General features: G+C 42.1%; 1 protein-coding gene across 1 annotated transcript in view; it reads left to right on the top strand.

Annotated features, from left to right (window-relative positions):
- The window catches only part of mgat5b (alpha-1,6-mannosylglycoprotein 6-beta-N-acetylglucosaminyltransferase B), a 51,649-nt gene extending 33,023 nt beyond the window's left edge, over positions 1–18,626 (top strand). Inside the window, exons 9-18 of the mRNA XM_031861991.1 lie at positions 3,545–3,676; positions 5,662–5,795; positions 6,658–6,788; positions 8,813–8,818; positions 9,798–9,953; positions 10,054–10,200; positions 10,335–10,451; positions 13,167–13,241; positions 16,878–17,143; positions 17,911–18,626. Coding sequence (XP_031717851.1) covers positions 3,545–3,676; positions 5,662–5,795; positions 6,658–6,788; positions 8,813–8,818; positions 9,798–9,953; positions 10,054–10,200; positions 10,335–10,451; positions 13,167–13,241; positions 16,878–17,143; positions 17,911–18,109 — 1,363 coding nt within the window. The 3' untranslated portion in view covers positions 18,110–18,626. The remainder of the gene's footprint in view (positions 1–3,544; positions 3,677–5,661; positions 5,796–6,657; positions 6,789–8,812; positions 8,819–9,797; positions 9,954–10,053; positions 10,201–10,334; positions 10,452–13,166; positions 13,242–16,877; positions 17,144–17,910) is intronic.
- Positions 18,627–19,262: the final 636 nt, after the last annotated feature.

The raw sequence follows: 19,262 nt of genomic DNA, 5'->3' as shown, positions 1-19,262 counted from the left end.
GGGGGGGGGGGGGGAATACACAGAGAAAAATCTCAAGAAGTCGAAAATGCATGAGAACAAAACTCAGATATTGTTTGAGAATAGAGTGGCAAATTTACAAGCACATTTTTGAGATTATAAAGTCTTTATTATAATTTTATATTATATATAAATATTCTTTATATTAATATAAAGTATATTTATGGAAAAAAACTCGGAAAGAAATGTGTAAAATGAAGAGTGCAAAATTGTGGTAATGAGAAATAATGTGAGGGGATGTTAAGGTAGCACATTGCTTTACTTTGCGAGGATGGATCAACCTCATCACACCACAGATGACGCCGTTAAACACTGCGCTAACGTGAGCCGCTGAGTGCAAAACATTACATCGGAGCAGACTCTCCATCATCCATCCATCCATCCATCCATCGGGTCGCAGCAGCAGGCTCAGCAGAGTATTCTGGACATCCCTCTCCCCGACAAACTCTAAGGACATAATTCACAGTAATCTGTGGTTCAACACAAGCAGATATGTGATGGGCCTTTTCTGTGGTGTTTTCCCTTCAAACTGACACAGTGAGAGTTGGGCACGGTCCCTTAAGAGCTTCAGTGTGGAACTATAGTAAAGCAGTGTGTTCAGGGTGATGCCTTCTCATGCCTTTTTCACTGTGCTGAATTACAGTGTCATCAAAGATAGAAGTTGTTCGTTTTTACTTTTCTGTAACTTCTACAATATTGGTATTTATTTATGTTCATAAAGAATATGAAACCACATGTATGTATGTGAGGACTGTCACCTCGCTCGGATGTCGTCCTTATCATAATACAACTACTCACTATCCACTGTTCACTATCCACTAACTTTCAGAATTATTTCTCATAAATATGAAACTTTATAAAATTGAAACTTTATAAATATGAAACTTGCAAATTTCAGATTTTTTTTCTCGTAAATGTTCAACATCAATCTTTAAAGCTGCAACGAAAAAGGGCTTTTTTCACTGAATTTTACCCCCCTCCCCCGGCTGCGTTATCATTTTATTTTACCTGCAATAACCTTAAAATGCGGCCATAGTAGATAGCAGATAAAAGTTGCTGAAATGTCCTGTATTATGGCCCTAGTGTGATAAGCTGGACTGTCTTGTGGCTGCGTACTGCACAGAATATATAGAACAGAAATATAGCGTGAAGAAGAGAAGAGCATTTTTGTTTGTGTAAGCGCTGAATTGCCTGGGTGTACACCTTTTGACTTGACTGATGAAACCGCAGTTTAAAGCACCGTCGGCTGACACACTCTTGCTCATTATCCCATCTGCTGTAGGGGAACCGGCCGCTATGTCTGTTTCCAAAGGCCGCGGTGCTGACTGAACATGTTCACTGTCCAAAGAAAGATCGATACAGGCTCTTGTTTCGCGCGCGCGTGTGTGTGTGTGTGTGTGTGTGTGTGTGTGTGTGTGTGTGTGTGTGTGTGTGTGTGTGTGTGTGTGTGTGTGTGTGTGTGTGTGTGTGGCCGCTGGGTTGTGCAGTGTGTGTTTCTTAGCCAAGCAGTGAGAGAAAGAGGGAGTACAGAGGTCAGAGGCCCGCTGCAAAACTTTCTTGAAGTGGCTGCAGTTTGACAACACTGAAAGCTTTTATATTTTCCAGCACAGTGACTAAAGACGGTCTTTTCTTCACTGCTTCCTGTAGTTTCATCTCCATCCTTGACAGAGTTGCTTACATTGGTTTTGGTTTGCTTTTCTTTGAAATATGAGACTTAATACAAAGCCTTGACAGAGCTCTTTTTTGATATGAACTCCTTTAATCACAGACAGTTTGCATTATGTTATTTAAAAAATATATATATATTAACATCCAGGCCCTTTTCTTTTGCCTGTAATTTGTTCAGTTACACATTGAGAAAGCTGCAGGAGATGTGGCTGGATAGAAACCAAAGCTAAGTTTCTCACATCATTTCATTTTCTGTCAAAGAAAATGGAAAAGTATTGTAGTAAAAGTCTGTTTTTGTGTCTGTAGTGGTCCCTCAGAGCTGTGTTATCATATTTAAACAAAGATTTTACAAACTGCCCCTTGTTGTATTATCTTGACATCCAGTGAACTGCATTTAGTGCACCGCAGAGTACTTTACAGATCTGCACATCCACTTACTCTTCTTCTGCCGTACTGTTATTGCACTGTGGCGTGTCTCTAAAGGACTGCTGAGGTTTGACAAAGCAGCACTTCCTCTTGTAATAAAAACAGACACACGAGATTGTGTTTTTCTCAAACAAAGCGCTACCTTGATCCCAACTGAAGGCAGAGCGCTCTGAAGCTGCGCCGTGCTTTGTCATAGCGGACAACAAATGTATAGCTCCTGTCTGTCCTGGTTTCGGTGAGATAAGGCTCTTTTGTAACTGCTCTCGTCTGGGTTTTATTCATGCCTTCTTTCTTCAGGCAGCGGGCGCTTTATCGCGACTGATCAAGCCCGTCTCATTCACTGCACGGAACAGAGAACTAACGAGGACAAATTGTATCATACAACACTGACTTGCAAGCTCACATTATCATATAATGAATATGAAAGAATATCATTCGCACATGTGCCTTATGTGGAAAACAAAATACGTAAACTAGATTAATACATGCTGTAAGCAATGATTGCACGCACCACATTTACTTTTATTTATTATTTATTTTATAAACTAAAGCATTGGACACACTGAAATTATGACCTGACGGTGGTGCACAATGGAGAGTCTGAGGATGAAAGTTATTACAGTTCAATCTCTGGGGAGCATGAATGTGTGCACCTAATTTCATGGCAGTCACGTAGTTGCTGAGATATTTCAGTCTGTAAGTAGTGGATCAACCGACCGACCAACAGGCTGACGATGTCCTCCATAGCTATGCTACTAGTTGGGCTGTAAACAAAGAAAGCTAACAATGCAAGGGAGAAGAAAATCTTGAGAAAGGGGCACTATTGTGGCTCTCTCGGTGCCAACGTTTATGCAGTAATTGCTTGGAAGGCGGCATGACAAAGGCGGATCGAGCACAAACGCTGCTTGAAAGCATCCATCCCTCGGTATCAGTCAAAGACGTGTGGTTAAAGCCGTCTCGCTAAGAACACTGACATGCTTCAACCAAACTGGGCTCTGTCATTCTTCCTATCCTCCCCTCTATCTCTGTCTCTCACCCAACCAAACTCAAGTTATACGAGCTCCCACGCATTTTCAGAGAAATGGGAGAAATTGTACAGCTGTAGAAACGTGGGACTCTCAGAATCCTCACTGTGTGTTTATCTGTACAAATGAGGAAATGTAAGTACAACAAATGTTAAGTTTGATTTAACTTGGTGTATGTCAGTGTGCAGTTTCCCTTTATAACTCCCAAATTAACTTGACATAGTCCTCACATGGATCAGCCTCTATCATTACTGTACAATGGGTATTTCAATTCTCTTTCTTTCTTTTTTCCCTGTACGTTTGTGTGCTTCATCTCTTCTTTGGGATTACAGAGATTATTGTTGTATGCCACTGTGCACACTGTTTGGCTCAGTAAAACAGTGAAATCGCATCTGACCCGTTTGCAGGTTTTTGGGGGTCCCTCCAGGAAGAGGAAGCTGTCCTCTGACAGGACCTCTGCCCTTTGACCTCATCTACACCGACTACCACGGCTTGCAGCAAATGAAGCAGCACATGGGTCTGTCACTGAGGAAGCACAAGTCAGTTTTATTCTCTCTCGCTCTCGCTCTCTCTTATGACTGTGTCTTGTCATTCCCAATTGTTTCCCAAGATGTAAGTGCAGTGTTTGTTTGTTGCATTCATTTCTTGTTACCAGTAATTGCCTTATTGCTGAAATACTTAACTATTGGCTTATTGACTGGCTGGTGTTACAGACTGGTGGACACTGGGCCGGAAACTTTACTGTGCATCAGCAAAACTCTCCCAATTTGGCCTCTTTACACAGTGATTAATCAACCAGGTGCAGGCTTCATCACAAACTCTGCTCTTTATATGCACCACATAGGGACGTTTGAGTAGGTTGCTTAAAATGAATGACTAAACCTGTACATAGATATGTACTATATTATACTATATAATTACAAACTACAAAAAAATCCACAATTCTGAACGGTTCCAGGTTTGTTTCTTTCTGAAAATCCAGTTTTTGTTCTTTTGTTCCAGCCGAGCAGCGATAGACAGACCGACAGTTGGGTGTAATGTTGTTAGATTGTATTATGGAGCTGGATTGCGGTTTGTTTTTATTCCACATTTTACAATAATCCATCGTGATTCTCCTGAGCTCTGTAAGACCAGTTCCTGGTAGAGCAGCAGTGGAAACCTCGCTGATTCCAATCAGCGTCAGTCCAAGGTCAGCTGATCGACCAGCACTCCTCAGCTGTCACACAGCGAGAGACCAATACTTTCATCCTCTCCTGCCCCGACACTGATTAGGGAGGCAAGACATTGATAAATCTCAGATTGGATTACATCAGTTGACTTTTGATTTGCTGGTGTGAATATTCACCGCCTATAAATTGCTGATGTAACTTTCTTCTTCTCTCGTTAAGCATAATTCCTCCGCTGTTGCTCCCTGCTATTTCTGTTTGATATTGATTTGGGAGGACATCAACACATCTTTTAAGATGTTTCCGTGTTGATGCTGTCAAAGGAGTGTAATCTATTCCTTGTTGAAGCGTTGCCTTCATATTATCAGAGAGAACATTTTCCAGTCTATCCAAACAGACTCACGCACTGCAAGAGAGTTTAGCATCTCCTTCAAATGTATTTCAGAGATTCGTCCAAGTGTTTGACTCAAATCCATCTCAGACTTGTCCAGGTTGCATCATGATCTGTTCCAGCAGAGGGCCGTGTGTTGGCTGTGAAACCTGGCTGTGATTTAAGCATCAGACGTCTCACCTTGAGGCTCGTAAGCTCGGCTCAGTGAGGAGGGACTGGCGGGGGACGTTGATATCCATCACCACTGACAGCTTTACAAACCCCCAGTCTGACAACAAGACAGTCATCGTGCTGAAATGAACTCTTATTCCTCAAAATGAGGATGCCATTTTTCATGGCTGTCAGTTTTTTGCATACCGTTTATGTAGACTGACATCGACAGACCCAATCTCTCATGTGAAATGGTCTGGAAACCTCTCGGCTCCTTTTCGATTTCCAAGGTGCTTCATCGGCGAGTTATCAACATGTGACCTACTGTGGCGCTGACCAGTGACCAGGTCTGCCCGGTGTAGATGGCCAATCACAGCACTTAACTCCCAGTCAATCACACCACTTTAGGGCGGTACTTTGTTAAAAACAGGTGGGGAAAAAATTAGGCCGGAGCGACGGAAAATGTAAACACACTACAGTGAGTAGAGATGAGCTGATACATTATTAGTTGGAATATCAAACTTTTGCCAAAACATTTTCTTCTCAAGAAAAGCTTTACATGCAGTTGCTTGTTCTTCTTGTAGCAGAACTGGTGCAATAATATGCCTGTTCTGGTTCTTTGGGAAAAAACACACCAGAGTGGCAGCTAGTCACGCTCAGAAACAAATGGATCTATCAATTTCCAATGCTTTGCCTGGTTTCCAGGCAAGCATATATGCTACATTAGGTGGAATGAACCAAGCTAGGAGCAATGAGTTTTATTTGAAAGACAACTGTGATCTCATTTTAGCTCAGCCTAATTCTCCTTTTGTCCCAGGTGCCACATCCGAGTGATTGACACCTTCGGCACAGAGCCCGCTTACAACCACGAGGAGTACGCCACTCTGCACGGCTACAGGACCAACTGGGGCTACTGGAACCTTCACGGCCAGCAGTACATGACCATGTTCCGTATGTGGGCTTTCATTTCTCTCAGACAGATTGTCTCTTTGCTGAAGTGAACTGATCTGCATAATTCTCACAGATGATATCAAAAACTTGATACGTGCGCGTGTTTGTGTGACTGGAAGTGCAAGCAGATTGTCTTCAGATGGTAACAGGCGAGAAGAGACAGAAGAGAACGCTAGGAAAAAAAACACAAGCATTCAGGGCACATTTGGTGAAATTGGTGACAGGAGAAACTTCAGCTGTTTGCGTCGTCTCCGATTTAATTCAGTGACAATCGGCAGCCCCGCTGCTTCCACGATACTTTCATCACAAAGCCCGACACTGAAAGCTTTCATCTCGGGTTAGAATTGACTGAAAATACTGTTTCTTTCACCTTCCCACTTGATAGCTCCCTGCTGTAGTAGACTTCCTTTGTGTGTGCTGCCATTCATCGTGTTGTTTTGTATCCTAACAGTTGTAAGCTGTGGCACTTTAAAGCTGCAATCCAAAAGTCTTTCAAGGTTAAAACTATAGCAAAGATGAGGGTGAGGAAAGTGTTTTATAAAGTTGTTTCACCTCATTCTTGGCATGCAACAAAAGTCAACCAGCCAATTGATGCGTATGCAAATACATTGTATTATTTATTTAACTGATAAAGTTATCAGTGGCATTGTTTTACCACACACAAATCAATGGAACAATTATTCATATAAAAAACACATTTCAGCTTCTCAGAGTCCCCACAGTTGTCCCTTCATTCTGTATTCTCTGGATGCGCAGCAGGCCGGATCTCCACTCTGCGTCCTTTAGTTCAGTCATATTTCTTTGAGACATGAAATTGGACTTTTACGGTCGTGTTGCCGGTTGCTTTGTTTATTCTTGGCAGCCCACACTCCAGATAACTCCTTTATGGGTTTTGTGGCGGAGGAGCTGAATGAGACGGAGAGACTGAACATTCAGCGGAACAAGGTTAACAACATGGCCGTTGTGTACGGCAAAGAAGCCAGCATGTGGAAGGTCAGTGTCACACAATATCCCCGGCAAAACTTTCTGTTGCATGTTTTTAATTTGTGAGACGAGAACCTCTAATCTATAATGCTTTGTGTAATTTGGTGACTTTAAAATGTTTACTCTGTGGCTTCGCGATAAATAATTACAAACAGATTTAAAGGGCACACAGAGAGACGCAAAGAACTCTACGTGATCCTGTTGAGTGTGATGCCGTCTTGGGTAACTCTGGGTTCACACAGGCAAATGGCAACTCTTTTAAGAGGCTCCCCGCTTCCTCCTGGAGGGTTTCACATGACTCTCATTAAGGTGACCTCTTACCACCTTTCAGTAGAACAGAGTTGAGGCCTTTGCACACCAAGTTCATATTTTTCGTACGTGATTTTTTTTAATCCATCATCCGATAAAAATCTCTAATCACAGAAACTTTGCACACTGAGTCTGATGCGTTTTAATATTGTTTTTGTTGTGTGTAAAGGCCTGAAATACGTGTGAGAGATATGGAGTCCCATTCATCTTGCTAGATGTCATTTTCCCCAAAAGTAACAATACGTGGTCTATCATATTGTGTGATTTCTTAGATGGCTCTCAATTCAATACAAATTGCAGTGTACGTTTGTTCAGTTTATGTTAAACAGTGTAGTGTTTTTGTTACATCCTCCTTAGGAATCAATTCCTAAAGCTTCAAATACAGCACTTTGTACTGAAGGAAAACTATTTGAGGATAAACTTTAGTTTAAATGTTCAGTACACGCTCTTGGGCTCTCATTGGGTTACGACACCAGCAAAGTATTAATAGAACCATGATTAAGGGCAGAGGTTTTCAAACTGTGAGCCGTGCCTCCCCAGTGGGGCTCAGGAGAGTTAAAGGGGAGGTGGGGAAGGAGAAACGTGATGCAAAGACGCTGCATGAGGTGAATTTGAGTCAAAGATTGTACTCCTCCTTTGAGTCTGAACTCAGAACACTCACACAATACTTACAGTGTATCTCTTGATTCAGTGTGACCTACAACCCACGATAATACCACTATCGATGTTCATCACAAATAAAATCTATTAGAAATGATAGAAAGAAGACTTATAACTCCAGAACTTTATAAGTGTTCTCCAGTATCAAGATCACCAGTGAAAGTTGTATGTACATCGATGGTTACATTGCAAACAGAATCTGCTATTTGCTAATCTGGCATACTTTTAAATCTGCCAATTTGCCTAAATTTAAACAAATATAGGCTAAAAACAAAGCTCAAGTTGTAGCTCACAGGTAAAATTGTAACTCCTGTTTATGCTCCCCAAAGCTCCGCTGTTGTCTCGAGGGGGAACACAGCGCCGTACTTTGAAACTTGTGCTTTAGGGGAGTTATTATACCCCTACACACAACATTGACAGATCTATTGCATTCATGAGGTTCTGAGAATCTGATAAAATCAAGATAAAGTTTGGAGAACTTTTGAATATCACTTTCCTAATCAAACCTGCACAACCCCCACTAGATGTTACAAGTTAGTCCTCCAGGAATCGGTCCTGACGTGTGATGGTAGAGGAACAATCGCTTTTGTTTAGAGAGTAAATTTTCCCTTCGAGCTGCTGGCAAGATTTCTCGTTCTTGCCGTAGCTTTGAAGTGCGCTGCAGCCTCCCACAAGGTTTGGTTCACTTCACTGACTGCAGCTTTGTTCCTACACCAACACAACATTCCCCGTTTCTCTGAACAACTTGAGCTGCAGTGTAACATTTGTGCATCCGACAGATTTGCACCGTGAAGCCGTTAGTGTTGGGGTCTCTCCAGACAGTGAATCCCCCCTCGATGAGAGCAGTCTCTTCCTCCACCTTTTTGAGGTTTTGAGTTTCACATGAGAGATTTGGTATCTGTGAAGGTCCTATGAGAGGAAAAAAGGACTAATGCTTGATGTCATTCTGTCTTTTCCTCTACACCTGCTTCTCACTACTCCGCTGCCCTCCTCTTCGTACTTCTCTTCTCACCCACTATTCTACATTCATCATCCCATGATGCATCATTGATGGATTCCCACAGCTTCAAGTAAGTACACCTGCTTTTCACTGGCATTATTGATTTTTCGAATACCAAAAAAAAAAAAACTTCTACTCTGCTTTTTGTTGCCAAAAAAATGTAGAATTCTCTTCAGTTGTGTTGGCATGAATTTATCAGAGCCTAACTTTTGAATGTCAGTTCTGTTTCCTGAACTGACATTCAAAAGTATTTAAAATATTAAAACTATATCCCAACATCTAAATCTGTTACTAAAACAAGGTTTGTCATTCTTTCCTTTTCACTATAAATTTGGTCATCATTGAAATTCATTGTAACTCGCATTAATCCATGAATGTAAGCTAGAAAGTGTGATTTCATCTCCATTAAATGGCCCACAATGGAAAAACGATGAAGCAGATGACATTTATAAATGATTTATGCCTTGAAGACACATCATTAGTGAATAATTCACATCATTCCCCCAGAAACACTTTTTTGAGATAAACTAATTCAGTTTTACGTCAGTGAAATAATTCAAGCCAATTGTTTCCACGTAGAAGATATACATTGATTTCAGAGTTTCATAACTTCACAGGTAGTGGACAGTTACCAGTTAACAAATTGATGATGTTGGAGCTAACAAGCTTACAAACGCTGACTCGGCTCATTTGAACTGCTTGCCTTATTTCTATTAACCGATACTTTTGTCCAGGCTGGGGTGATCCTATTGCCCTCCCCAACACCTTTGGGCTTTTCTCCTCTGCCCTTTCAAGAGCGGTTGTGTGTAATACTGATGAATCTATTCAATTAATTCAACCGGACATAGTGGTGTCGGTGCTGCAGGGGAAACTTCACAGTGTTGGCATTGCAACCATATTGCCAAACACAAAGTGAGCAACCAATAGGGATCTGGTGCACTGAAAACAATAGTCCCACCCTTGTAGCAGTGTTTGCAATAATAAAGCAGTAACTCCACAGTGTCCATTTGTAAGTTTTCAGCTCATGTTGTATGTTGTATGTTTCATAGGGAAAGGAAAAGTTCCTGGCCATTCTGCATCGCTACATGGAGATCCATGGGACGGTCTACTATGAGACACAGCGTCCTCCAGAGGTGCCGGCCTTTGTTAAGAACCACGGTCTGCTGCCTCAGCAGGAGCTGCAGCAGCTCCTCAGAAAAGCCAAGGTGGGAACATCACTGAGGCTTTTGTGATCTCAGAAAATGTGTGTGTTGAACCTGGGTATGAGCAGACTCATGATCTCCTCCTTTTTATTTTCCTGTCAAGCTGTTCATTGGGTTCGGCTTCCCCTACGAAGGTCCCGCCCCTCTGGAGGCCATAGCCAATGGCTGCATCTTCCTACAACCCAAGTTTAATCCATCTCACAGCTCTCTCAATCATGACTTCTTCAGAGGGAAGCCCACCTCCAGGAAGGTAGATGCTCTTATTTTCATCTTGGCCATGACGATGAAGGCACTTATACAAGCATGTAAATATTAAGTACACTGATCTTGACTTCACTTCTTTATTGTGACTGGGAATAATACATCCCATGTATTCCTCCCCAGGTGTCCTCTCAGCATCCTTATGCAGAGCAGTACATTGGCCGGCCGCATGTCATCACTATCGACTTCAATAACTCTGAAGAGTTTGAGGCGACCATCCGTGAGATCATAAGAATCAATGTATGTTAATGTATGGTGTTTACCATCCAAGCTCAGCACTACTCATTCAACAAAAAGAATGGCCGTATAATACTATAGTCTACCACAGTACACCGCTGCATAATGATTATAATAGTTTGCTTTAAAGTCTGGCGTGACCCACTTTTGAAGCCCTCAGCCTTTAATAGACCTCTTCATCATGGCATCCTGCATTACAGCGCGATGCTTAGCTGGCCCGCTCTCCCCTCTCCGTGCTGCTAATTGCTTGAGACATTATGCGACTCAGGAGGTACACTGCGCCCACACCTGGGTTTACATGGCAACCTTCCAGAGGCCAGCCCTGCAGACAGAAAAGCATTGTCCACAGCAGATCATATTAATCAATCACGCTGTGCTCAATCTGTCGCCAGAACAACACCGAGCAGCCGCCTCTCGCAGTGCCAAGATGCATGTGTTCCTCTATACCTGCCAGGTTCGTTAAATAGACCTTGTGTGTCCTGCTGATAGAGGCCAAATGAAGTACCACTTGTGGTGCTGGTAAGTGCTTGAAAAGTGGATCCTAGTGAAAGGAAAAACAATACTAATCACAAAGGCTGACTGGGCATGTTTCCCCTTCATTTTAAAGGATTAGATGAAAGTAAGAGCTGCTTCATTTCCCATCATCGTGATGAGCATACCTGATGCGTACATGTGTATTTAATTCAGACACAGTTGTAAAATAATTACGATTTGTAATCTCGGTTGAATGTTACATTTTCATAGTATAGATAATACCTATAAACAGCATCAAAAAGTGACATTTTGGGAGAGCCGCTCTCTTACTGAGAGTTAGAGGAGATTGATTGATCACTAGAAGCCGGTTAGCTTAGCTTAGCTTAGTTTAGCTTAACACAGAGATTGGAAGCAGGGGGGAAACGGCTAGCCTGGCTCTGTGCAAATAATACAAATCTGCACCTCTAAAGCTCACTAATTAAATTATGCGGCGTGTCAGACTGTTTCTTGGCTGAGAGCAGTCACTTCCTGTCTCCAATGGTTGCCTGGCAACTGGTCACTTTGATTACACTTTTGTCTTTGTACTAATTGAACAAACAAGATGGCCTATAACATGTTAATTAGTCAGCTTTAGAGTTGCTGGTAGACAAGAAGACAGAACCAGGCTAGCTGTTTCCCTCCGTGTCCACTCGTTGTGCTAAGCTAAGCAGTCCGTTAGACTGCTAGCTGTAGCTTTGTATTTACAGTACAAACATGAGTCAATCTTCGTATGACAACAAATAAGCGCATTTCCCGAAATAACGGAGCTTTCCTTCAACTTCTGTAGTATTTGGATAATAGGAGTTGAGTATATGTGATGAAACGTTTAAGTTTAATGAGATGCATCCTAGTTTACTAATATCATATGTACTCAAATCACATAATGTTCTTTACTCAACACATATTTAGGGTTTGTTCCTGCTGCTGCTCAAGTTGTTGATGTTAGATACCTTCTTCTGTCAGCGAGCTCGAGAGCCGTCTGACACACTATTGCCTCAGATTTGAATGGTTCCATGGCAACACTGCATGACGGAAATGAGGCAACAAGAAGCTGATAAAGAAGCACTAAACTGTCTGAGACACCTGCCCGATCACACCCTCTAGCTGGGTCTGTGTGCCTTTTTCTGGACATGGCTCTTCGCATAACCCACCTCGGGAACGTGGAGGAAGTTTAATTTTACCGTCATCGATGATGGCATGAAATGATGGATGTTGCTCGCATTCATTTTATTTTTTGTGGCAGAGCAATGCAGTCAGTTAATGTATAAGTCATTTTAAAAAGGTTTTACGCTGCTGAATTCAAATCGCCCTCGATGAAACATTGTTTTTCTCTCTCGCTCAGATTCTATTATATAAATATGCCCAAGAGGCAAATTGCATTGCAGAATATCTGATGAAGTGCCAGATACATTTCATTAAACTCAGATGAAATAAAGTAATAAGAGAGTGCTAAAAGGAACACAACACTAAAAGGAACCATCTATCAGTTTAAAAGCCTGAGTGCTTCAATGGCCTGATAGTAAACAATGAGATCTCACTTCAGGTACCATGGGAGAGATTCATTGCACAATCGCTTCCTGCGCTGAGACTCCTGACGGAATGTATCCCGATATATTCATAATAATTGAAATCATCAAAATATAATAGGCTTTGAAATGTAGTGATTACAGTAATATAAACCTGTCCAAAGACATTAAACTGCAGTCATTTTCCTACAGCACCAGCAGAACATCTTCCTGTTACACTGTTGGCATAAAACACTAGAAAGCTATTGATCGGAGTCTCTGTGAATTAGAATCTATTTCCTGTCAGACAATGAGTGACAGGCTTTAACAGCGACACTGATAACGGCACCCAGAGGACGAACAATGCACAAAAACATCAGCCCCCTCAGTACTGGATGACCTGTGCTCTGCTTTCAGTTTAATCCATTGTTTGACATTTTGATGTGGTCGTCACTAAACATAATGAAATCAGTTTTCATAGCTGTCACCTGCGATGTATTAGGTCATTGATTTTAATGTGTGGCATGATATAAGCCTCTCACAATCACGCTAATGAATATGTCAGCTTTGATTAACTATCGGATGCCCTGTTCCTGTAATTATAATTTCTTATTTCTGTGGCAACACACACACACACACACCCACACACAGACACACAGCCCCACTGTTTCTTCATCTGTGTGAACATCTGTGTTTGCAGGTGGAGCCCTTCTTGCCCTATGAGTACACCTGTGAGGGGATGCTTGAAAGAGTTCACGCCTACATTCAGAACCAGGTGGGTCTCAAAACTCAACCAAGCCAGCAGGCATGCTGGGTAAGGTCATAGTGATGCAAGAGAAAATATTTCGAGGTGCATTTGTTGCATCATAGCAGATCAGGTTGGTCATAGTTTGGTGGTGTGAATAAAACGCATGAATAAAAAACAGATTTATTGTTCAGCTGCTTGTGCCTGGCTCAATGTGGCTCATTATAAGAGAAGAGAAGAAGTGCAGTGCAATACTGTGTTACTGCAACTATAACAGCTTAGTTAATAAATAATGTTACTAAATTACCATTTTAATCATTGATACGAAGGGAGTTTAGGTTAAATACTAGTAGTAGTAGTAGTAGTAGTAGTGGTAGTAGTGTGTTTTTACAGTACATATCTTTTATTGACAGTTTGAAAATACAATGCAGCTGTTCCAAACACTTTTCAAACCAGGAAGGTGCACTCATTAGAGGGCAGATCTTCGCCAGGTGTGTGTCAGCGATCCACTCGGCTGTCTTATCACTATCGGCCCCTACCAACCAACCGGGGCCAGAGTAGTGAGTGAGGTTCTCAGCAGGCAGTTGATGGAAGTATAACACAGGCAATAAAAGGTGCTTTGAGAAAGTGTGAGTCACCACAACCATGAGAGGTCCTTGAGCATGCAGCCATAACTGGGCATCCAAAATATTATTCAGTTTGCTGGTTAGCTGTGGATGGACACAGAGGTGCACACTCACTCACTCACTCACTCACTCGTCAGCGATCACATGATTGTCACGGCGGAGGTAATAATTACATATAAAGTAAATAGGCTACTAGGCGGCGGCTTGGCAGTGGTTTCAGTTCATTTCTACAATTGTAACAGGCCTGAAAATACACTTCAGGCCTTCTTACAAAACGTCAGCTTTTCCAAACGTCCACAGTCTCCCCATTCCAACAAATGTGTGTCGCTGGTGGTAAACACAATACTAGGACGGAATACGAATGAGGCTAATGAAGCGCTACAAAGGAAATGTGTATTCACCTCCGCTCATGCGGTCAGTCTTCATTGTGAGGCGGCTCACCTTCTTTGTTGACAGGAGAGAGGAATAGATCTTCTTTGGCATGTTGGGTCCTTGTTCCTCGGCCAATCCATTTTATTTTCTTAAGTGTTTGTGAGGCACTTTTCCTTATTTATCATTTGGCCATCTCTAGGAACAGGTGCACACCGCACCTTTTGTCCCCCTGCTTACCTTCATGGTTGCGTTTTTAGTCAAAAGATTGTCTGTATTCATTTCATTCTGTGTTTGGAGGAATTCAAGCAAACGTTTTCACAAGTTCCAGGAAATGTCGTCTGGATAAATGATTGATAGTAGCTTTAAGAACAGAAACGGCACGAGGATTTTTACACAAGATCTCTTCTCATTAAAGCCTTCATAGAGCCATTGAATTCAACTAATAACCTGAACTTCTATTGAGAAAAATCATTTTCTGGGATTTCTTATTTACTTACAGCCACAATGCGTATCCCTCGGCCACACTGCCTGGGTCGGCTATTAAATTCTTTGCAGGCGGCAGCTGCGAGTTTAATAGACGAGCACGCTGACTCATTATTCGCAATGATGGTCCTCGAGGATGGCGATGAAAGAGAAAAATAATACTCGCACTTAAAAAATGGACTAGTTATACAACCTTTTACGCACATGAAAATGTAAATGAATCCATCATTAAGATGTTGTTTTATTGTGCATTTTACTGAAATCCAAAGTGAATGAACCCGTTTGGTTCAGTTAAAACAAACTGTCTGGTTTGTTTGAGCTGGTGAGAAAGCCGTCAATCGAACGCACCAACCATAGGACTTTATGATCGCAGCTGTGTGATTTTAGAGATTTCAAAATCCATCTGCTGAATGTGAAATCTGTTCAGGAAGCGATCTTATTGATCTATATTTAAAGGCCGGACATTTATCAACAAATTACCTGTCCGTCTGTATAACTTCCTGTTCATTTACACCCACACGTTTTATACTGTCTTTTTACAGATGTTGTCTTCTGGTACATCTGTCATGGGATGGTTGCTGTAGTGTCTTTCCATGGCAGGTTGAAGGAATGTGACACCATCACTTCCCAGGCTGTCACACACACACACACACACACACACACACACACACACTGCCCGTCTGGCATGTACATTGTCAGACTCCCAGCAGACTCTCCTCTCTCTCTTTTCTTACACTTTTCTTAAACTTCTCTACCACCATTTTCAAGTTTATTTCTAACTTCTCAAGTCACTTACAACTTCTTACCCTCATTTTTCTGCCCTATGACTGAACCTCTCCTCCTCGTCTGTCCCTTTTACAATCAACTCTGATGACAGCTCAGTCTCTTCCTCTGTAAACATTGTCTGGATGATGGCACACATTTGTTTTGTTGTGTCCCTGTAGCAGGGGAGTCGCTTGATCAACTTTTCTCATTTAGCTCCAGAGACACGCTGGTGGAGGTCACACACATTTAGAGATGTTTGTGAAAAACAATCGGTGAGGACGATTTCTTGTGACGGGCCGTGGCGTCGTCCATTTTTATGTCGTGGTTCAGAATGACAATGACCCCGCTGACCCTTTACAGCAGGAGATTGATCCAACTAGACAACATAGATCCGAGATGCCGGATTGGATGAACATGAAACCTACAGATGAGGTCACCTTTCCCCACTATATGGCAGGTCAACAACAAATGGTGGCTCCAGTGAAATGGAATGAATGCTAATAGCCAATGTAAAAGCTTGATTGATTAAAGAAATGAATGTTTGTTTTATAGGCATATTTAAGCAGGAAAAGCACAGGTGTGTATAATAAGATTTGTGAAGCTTTAGCTTCAGGGTACCAGAAATACAACCCAGGTTTGTGTCAGATGTTCATTGTTCCTTATGTGTAGGATTGGACATTGTTTGACTTTGATGACTCAGAGTGGTAGTATTAATAACATATAATTATAAAATTGATATAATTTCCTCACAAGCCCCACATTCAAAACAAAATACATGCACACATTAAAAATGAACTATTTGAATAAAAAAAAAAGATAATTCCAAATAGTAGCATCTCCACACGGCCCTGCTATCCATCTCTGTCCCTTAACCTTGCCCCTTTCCATGCCTCGTTACATTCCTGATGAGCTGTGTGAGTGTGTGTGTCACTGTGTGTGTCTGTCACAGATGCTGTCTGTGTTTAGGAGTGGAAGAGCAGCAGAGATGGAGAGATTGTAAGCCTAGTTATTGCCTGCGGGTGCTGGGAGCCTGTTTTAATAAACGGGTCTGGAGGCCAGTGGGACATGTCAAAGCAATGTTATTACCTGGGTCTTATGAATAGCCCCAGCTGAAAGGGGAATCTAATCAGGCTTCTCACCAGAGCCTAATTCTGCCTCCAAACATCATTTGTTATTGGGTGGCATAACTGCATTCATATCATTTCCTAGAAGATTGACGAGGACTTGTCAGCTCTGATAAGCACCTCTGTATCATAACGGTTCTTTTATTATTTCCTCTATCAGCTGTCCACACCACCTGTACCAGAGCTGAATGCATGATTTGTCAGTGTGGAGTTTATTTTGGATGACAGGTCAAAGTGTTTGCAATATAACACCGAACATATTTCTGATCTGGGTCTCTTTGTCTTTTCACCTGCAGGACTTCTGTTCCCCTGAAGCTCCGTTTCCTCCAGTGAACTCGTCCTGGCTGGGCAGCGCTCCCAGTCCTTTCGTCCTCCTGCCGAACTCCAGCATCCTAACCTGGGCCGCCAACGCCAGCTCTTACTCGTCCTGGCCACCCCTCAGCGCTCTGCGCCTTTTGGCTTCGCTGGAGGGCCAGTCGTGTGTGAAGACGTGCCAGAGTGCAGGACTCATCTGTGAACCTGCCTTGTATCGTTTCATCAACATTAAGGAGGCTTTCAGCGCGTAAGATGAGGGATACTTTGTTGACTGATGAACAATTTGGCACCAAACCATTATTTATTATATATATATATATATATATATATATATATATTTATATTTATATTTTGAATTTAAAAAACTTACCAGTGATTTTTGGATGCACATGTGGCGGCTGTTTCTCAGGGGTTGAGCAGGTCGCCCACTAATCGGAAGATCGGCGGTTCAATCCCCGGCTTCTCCATTCAGCATTGCGAAGTGTACTCGGGCAAAATGCTGAGCCCCAAATTTGTGTGTGTGTGTGTGCGTGTGTGTGTGTGGCATATAGATTAGATCCTGATGGGCAGTTTGTATGGCAGCCTCTGCCATCAGTGTATGAATCGGTGAGAGGGTGAAAAAGTCCATTCACCATTATCAAGTCAACTTTACAGCCATGATAGTGATGTACAGTACATTGACCAATGCACCATCCACACTATTGATTAATTCTGGACTTCTTGAGTTGCTCCTTCTGCAAAATAATAAATTGGTTTAAGTAACTTTCCCTCTCCACAGCGTCACGGCTCATTGGCACATCTAGTTTCAAAATGATGCAGCAGCACAAACTACAGAAGAAGACCAAAGCTCACCCTTTTCCTGTCAAATCTCCCTTCATTCCTTGAGGTTCAAGGGGCAGCACTGTAACATTAATATTAATTATATTACTGTGGTGCATTAGTGGAATAATAACCTTTAAAAGTCTTTATAGTTGCATCCTATTCTGTGTCCTCCTCTTCTGTCTTTGTCTCCAGGCTGGAGCTCCAGTGTGACGGAGTGGAGTCAGAGATGAACCACCTCTTCCCTGCCTTCTCAGCAGAGCATGCTGAATGTGGCCTGCAGCAGGATCCGCTGCTGTTCAGCTGTGCCGGCTCCAGTGCCAAATACCAGCGCCTCTGCCCCTGCAGAGACTATCGTATCGGCCAGGTGGCACTGTGCAGAGACTGCCTATGACTAGAGGAGGATCTGTGGACGGAGACTCTTTTCTAACACTCGGCATGATCTCTTTGAAAAGCAGAGTCAATGGTGAAATGGTGTAACACATGAACTCTACTCCTTTACCTCTGACCAAGGACTGGCTGCCAAAATTGTAAGACGGTATAACCTCTCAGGGAGCTGCATGATTGTACTTTGAATGTGTTGGGTTTGAAGCCTCAGTTTAAAGGTTTACATGGCTGCATTAGGACCACAGTCTTAACTAAAGTCGTGATGAAATGTCTCATTTGATGGATCAGTTAGATTAGTAGAGAACAATCAAATGGAGAGCTTTGATTTAAAAAAAATATATATATTGCAAATGCTTGAAATTCACAAGTGTGTTTACTCAGTGTTGTGTGAATACCTACAGTATCATAGTGGAGTTTGGATATTTGTACTAGATGCACCCAAAGCCATTTACACCATGTTGAGATGTCCTGTAACCAATATATTTGTACATAAGTGTTGTTTAATAAAATACAGACGAAGAGTAGTTGATGCCCTTATTTATGGTAGGATATGGATGGAAATTGTATATAATTATAATACATTTTTTGTTAAATTGTAAGATTAATTCATAATGATAAGATGTCATCAATCTAAGCAGGAATGATGATACTTCAATTCTTGTGTTCTTGCGCATTCAATTATTCTCTGATTCACTGTCATTACTTCTCTCAGCTCACCTCCTTTAGTCTCGCATAGGAAACACTCAAGTGTTTTTGTCTTTTGGACCTTTTTCGTGGGATCCTGGTTCGACCGCCCTCGTCCCTAGTAGCTGCTGAGGTTCATCTCTTACAGCTCTGTGTAAGTTTGTGTTGTTGAACAGGAGCCTCTGTTTATATCATGCCTTGATTTGCCTCAAGGTTTCCTCTATCCCACCACCTTTGGCAAGTCTTGCAGGGTCTAACTTTGATTGTTAGAGCATGGAGACAGTGAAACAGGAATATTCCTTGCAAAGTTCACTATACCTTTCATCTCCTCTTTCGGCAGCATTGGCCTGGGGAGACTTTGGATCGTCCTTCTTCCCCTGCTGACATAAGCAACACTTGGTCCAGTTCTTTAGTTTTTATCATTTTACCATCCTGTAAATGTATGGATGTCCCTGACTAAGAATTTACATAATCAC

Source organism: Anarrhichthys ocellatus, unplaced genomic scaffold (assembly GCF_004355925.1).
Source record: "Anarrhichthys ocellatus isolate YVR2014 unplaced genomic scaffold, GSC_Weel_1.0 scaffold26, whole genome shotgun sequence".
Taxonomy (NCBI): Eukaryota; Metazoa; Chordata; class Actinopteri; order Perciformes; family Anarhichadidae; genus Anarrhichthys; species Anarrhichthys ocellatus.
The sequence above is the reverse complement of the archived record's forward strand: the minus strand, read 5'-3'. Positions and strand labels throughout refer to the sequence as shown.